At 36.1% G+C, this 4,359-nt stretch overlaps 1 protein-coding gene across 1 annotated transcript; it reads right to left on the bottom strand.

The window, feature by feature from the left end:
- Positions 1–825: 825 nt before the first annotated feature.
- On the bottom strand, positions 826–2,096 carry LOC103782190 (chromosome unknown open reading frame, human C2orf66). Its single transcript, XM_008949942.1, has 2 exons — positions 1,974–2,096; positions 826–1,008 (listed from the first exon to the last, which is right to left on the bottom strand). Exons 1-2 carry the CDS (start codon positions 2,094–2,096, stop codon positions 826–828), a joined length of 306 nt encoding a protein of 101 aa, XP_008948190.1.
- Positions 2,097–4,359: the final 2,263 nt, after the last annotated feature.

The raw sequence follows: 4,359 nt of genomic DNA, 5'->3' as shown, positions 1-4,359 counted from the left end.
AGAACTCTATTAAAATCTGGGTTCACTCTTCATTATGATTAATGATAATAAGGACAGTGGAGCTTTGCTTTTGATTATGAAAAGAGATGTGCTTAAGCAGGCAGAGAGCAGGACAGAGCTAAAAATCCTAAGCTGGATACTGATTACAAATGAAAGGGTTTATTTGTTGCAGGGTATGGTTATGCACAGATAAAAGAGCTGAGAAGTATCTGCTATAAATTGAGGCTGGGTTTATTAATAATGCAAGCTTCACACACTTCAATTTCATTTCCTACTTATGGAAAAATGTCAGTAAGTTGGCAATGCTTTAATTCAACCTTCAGTCTTGGTAGAAATAAGGAAAGTGGTGTGAATGGACAAAGATGTAAAATATAATGTAGGATTTGTTAGTGCAATACCTTATGTCTAGCAACTTTCTTAATGTACATCTATCCTAGGAAACCATTAGTCTCAATTTATAATTTTACTGCTACCAATTACTTAAAGCCTGCATTCTCCACCATCTCTACATTTGGAGAACTCTTCTCCACATGAAAAAAAAAAAAATAAAAAAAAAAATATAAAAGCATGGTGTATATATGGGTCTGCACAAGCACCATTTGTTATTTTATCAAAGTAGTAACTGCTACATAAATCTTTATCTCAACCATTTTAAACCAACTTCAGGCAAGAGTTAATTGCTACATCTTTAATTTCCTCTGAAAAACAAGTTGGTTTTATATTTCAGACAGAAATGAGAATCACTCCAGTCCAAATCTTGCACTTGGTTACATATAACAACATGAGAGTAAAGGCATCCTCTTTTACCTTGTTCAGCAGCATCTTTCAGCCTTTGAAATAATTTGGAAAAGAATTTTTCCTTTCTTCATAATCTGCAAATGCAGAAGCAATAGGATCTGAGTAGAACACGACAGGTCTTGGTCCTTCATTGTTCAGAGCGAACGTGGCTGGGAACTTTCTGAGATCAAGACCCCTGCCCGAAAAATAAGCCTGGAGCGTTCTGAAAAACTGAACAGATGTCATGTATGAAAACAGAGCATGCCTAGCAGAGGTGAATTATTTCTACTGACACAAAGCAGAGGTACTATTTGTTCCTATGTGGGATTAAATCCTCTGTTTTAATCATAAAGCAGTACAATGCAGGCAGTGCAATTCTGACACATCCTCTGAGTCCGTGGCTTGTACACCTTACATGGTGCTCAAAGATTGCCAACTGCTACTGATCAGCTATGCTCCCCTCTGAACCACAGAGGGTTCAAACTGCAGCCCTCCCAAGCCAGGCACAGCAAAACCCTTCCTGAGGGCAAACAGCACAGTTCTGGTACACATTTCTCTTAGAGGAATGTTTTCCAAGGGTTAGCAATGGTGTGCAATTGATTTGAATGGACTCTTTTAAAAAAAAAAATCAGCTAAAAGTAGAAATTAATGCTTCTTAAAACAGTGAAGAAAAATTCTTGGAAACTAATTTTTTTTTTTTTTCCACAAATTACTTATGAGATCTTGCCAATGTTCCCTTAATGTCATTTTATTGGCTATAATTAACTTCCAGGTTTTTAACCACTATTCACGACAATGTGTCAGACGCAAACTTATTTGTACTTCCAGAAGATGGGGCAACGTGCCATTAGAGTACATATTTGAGAGAAACATAACAATCATTCCTCTTCTGTTTCAAAAAATGCGTGGTTGCATAATCAAAATACATTTTTAAAAGCTGAAGCTGCTGGCTAGAAATATAAAGGAGCTGTATGCACTAGTGCACACCAAGAACGCCTCTTCAGTGAAGAGGTACATCTTGACTGAAAAAGGCTCATCCCGTTGTGGTTATTGACTACACAAAGCCCACATTTACTAACACTACATTTAATGAGCCTCTCTTAGCTTTAAATTTGGAAGGTAAGAATTCTTATGATGGAAAATAAAAAAACCCACCACACAAAACTTAGGCTATCTTTCTTGCAGCATTTCCTTACCAGATCTCTGTTTCTAGGGTTATCTAGAGGTTTCCATTTTTCTTCTGGTTGGGAAGGAGCACCCTTTGCCAATCCTCTCACAGCCAATACTGTGTATAGACCCAGGAGCATCACTTTCCACATGTTGAAGAGATGAACAGGCTATCTGCAAGAAAGACAATGAACCATATTCAAATCCTACAGAGCTGTCACTGGTAACAAATGAAGCAAGTGTGACAATCCAGTGGAGCACTGAAAATAATTTATCCCTGGCAAGGAAAATCTTCCTACTGCAGATTGCATCTGCATGCTATCAACTTTTCTTTTTTCTCCTAGTACTAGCGTGCTAGGAAGAATAAGTTATTCTAATGAAGTGTTTCCCATATCAAAGCTATTTATAGAGACCACATTCTATTTTTGAAAGGGACTAGTATAATATTTAACACAAAATATTTACATTTGTAAATTTACATTGGCTATTACATAGTCATTTTCATTGTCTGATTAGTTACAGCATCAGATCTTTGTGTCCTCCATGGAGAATGAAGAAACATGGCTTGAGATCCACATAGCTCAGTTTTTAAAAACTGCACATAATGAAAGTGTACCACATATATTAACAAGTGCAATATTAATACAGCCTGGTATAATATACTAGAGACCTGTTTCATAACTTGGTTCAAGGGAAAAAGCAAAGAAGAAATAATTCTCCCGTCCACGTTCTTTAAAATAAAGCTTACCGGTGAATTTGGCTCTGGCTTGCCCCTTCTTGGTTAGCCTCCCTGTAAATCTGTGAACAAACTGATCTCTGCACTTATATTTCTAGTGGACTGTAGGTGGGTGTCAATGACGTTAGCAGGAGTTCAAAAATGCAAGTAATGATTCCATTTCCATCCATGACATAAAGACTCTTGAGGATTTCAGCCTTAATACCCTTAAGACCTGTTGCTATCGAAAAGTGCAGTGCAAATTCCTCCTCCCCAAGCTGTATTGCAGAAAATTGGAGGTAAGCATATAATACATTTATGACCATTCCCAGCTGAGATAGCAGAGTGGTATCAAAATCTTACTTTTAATTAAAAGTGATTAGCTGTATCCCTAGAATGGTGACTAACATAATTACAGCTGGTTGAATGGTTTTGAAGCAAGATGAGATATGGATCATTTTCTTGATGCTGGAGAGAGAGAGAAAAGTAAAGTTCATTTCAAGATCCAAAATCATAACATTTTAATGGAAGTGTTGCTCCCCTATCTTGATTTTATCAGCAGTCAATATCCTCCTGTCAGACTAGAAACTAAGACAAAGACTGCAAGGACTCTGCCAATTTATTTTGGCCTTATTTTGTAGCACTCTTCACCTCAAAGCTGCTCAATTATTTTTTTTTCTTATAATTTCATTACACTTTTCTCTCCACTGTTTAGAGGATACTTTAGTTAGTATCACATAAAATGTGTCCCTAAATAGACATATTAAACCAAAGGGTTTTGGCTGTAATCTCACTACAGATTATAGATGGTTATTTCTGAAGAGAAACTTCACATCTTCCTTGATTTAAATTTTGCAAGAAAAACAAAACCTAACAGCACCTTTCCAGGCAGGCAAAGTTGTGGACATCCAGACATCACTAGCAATGCAGTAAATAAAATCCTAGTAGTGTTATTTTCATATAAAAGCACAAGTCACTTAGTTACCTGCCTTGTATATTCTACAGACTTGATATTAAAAAAAAAAAACAACAAACCACACGTAAAAAAGAAAATCCATCAAACCCCACCAACTACTTTTCCTAAAAGACAACTTCCAAATAGTAGACTCATCAACAACCAGAACAGCAGTAGGAACAGAAGAACCTGTGAAGAGGCAGGATGCAATGTAAGGGATCCTTCTTTGTTGATTTTCTAGGTAGATACTTATTTCTAGTTTAAGTTTGTGCACAGTTTACCTTCTAAATCAACCAGAAGTAGAAATAAGTTCCTCTAGTGGAAATGCCAGGATGGATAAAATGTCTGACTTACAGTTTCAGATTAGGTTTTAGGGGTTTTTTTTTTGTTCCATACTTAGCTTTAAAACAAACAAACAAACAAACAAACAAACAAAAAAAAAACAAACAAAAAAAAAAAACAAACAAACAAACAAACAAACAAAAAACAACAAAGCCAGAACAGCAGACCTGTTTTTTTTTCCATTTTCCCCCCTCCTCCTCAATTCTTTGATACATGTGACTTGTTTAGAAATAAAAAAAAACCCCATAGGGATACACAGTATATTCAGGTAACAAAACATACCAAAGTTATCTGCAAATTTGAAACAAGTTTTATTACTGTAGGAGTTATGGCAGTTTGGCTGACTGATGTAGCAAGCAGATAGGCAAGAGACTCAATTAACACCTTTTTCTGTGAGCTTTCT

The sequence above is a fragment of the Merops nubicus genome, unplaced genomic scaffold, assembly GCF_000691845.1.
Source record: "Merops nubicus isolate BGI_N331 unplaced genomic scaffold, ASM69184v1 scaffold17281, whole genome shotgun sequence".
NCBI lineage: Eukaryota > Metazoa > Chordata > Aves > Coraciiformes > Meropidae > Merops > Merops nubicus.
This window is presented reverse-complemented; position numbering and strand designations above follow the sequence as displayed.

Bases quoted from the DNA above. Each gene is read 5' to 3' on its own strand.
- LOC103782190 (XM_008949942.1), bottom strand. From the start codon at position 2,096: ATGTGGAAAGTGATGCTCCTGGGTCTATACACAGTATTGGCTGTGAGA. The intron at 1,009-1,973 runs GTAAGGAAATGC...ACATCTGTTCAG, and splicing joins ACCCTAGAAACAGAGATCTG to TTTTTCAGAACGCTCCAGGC.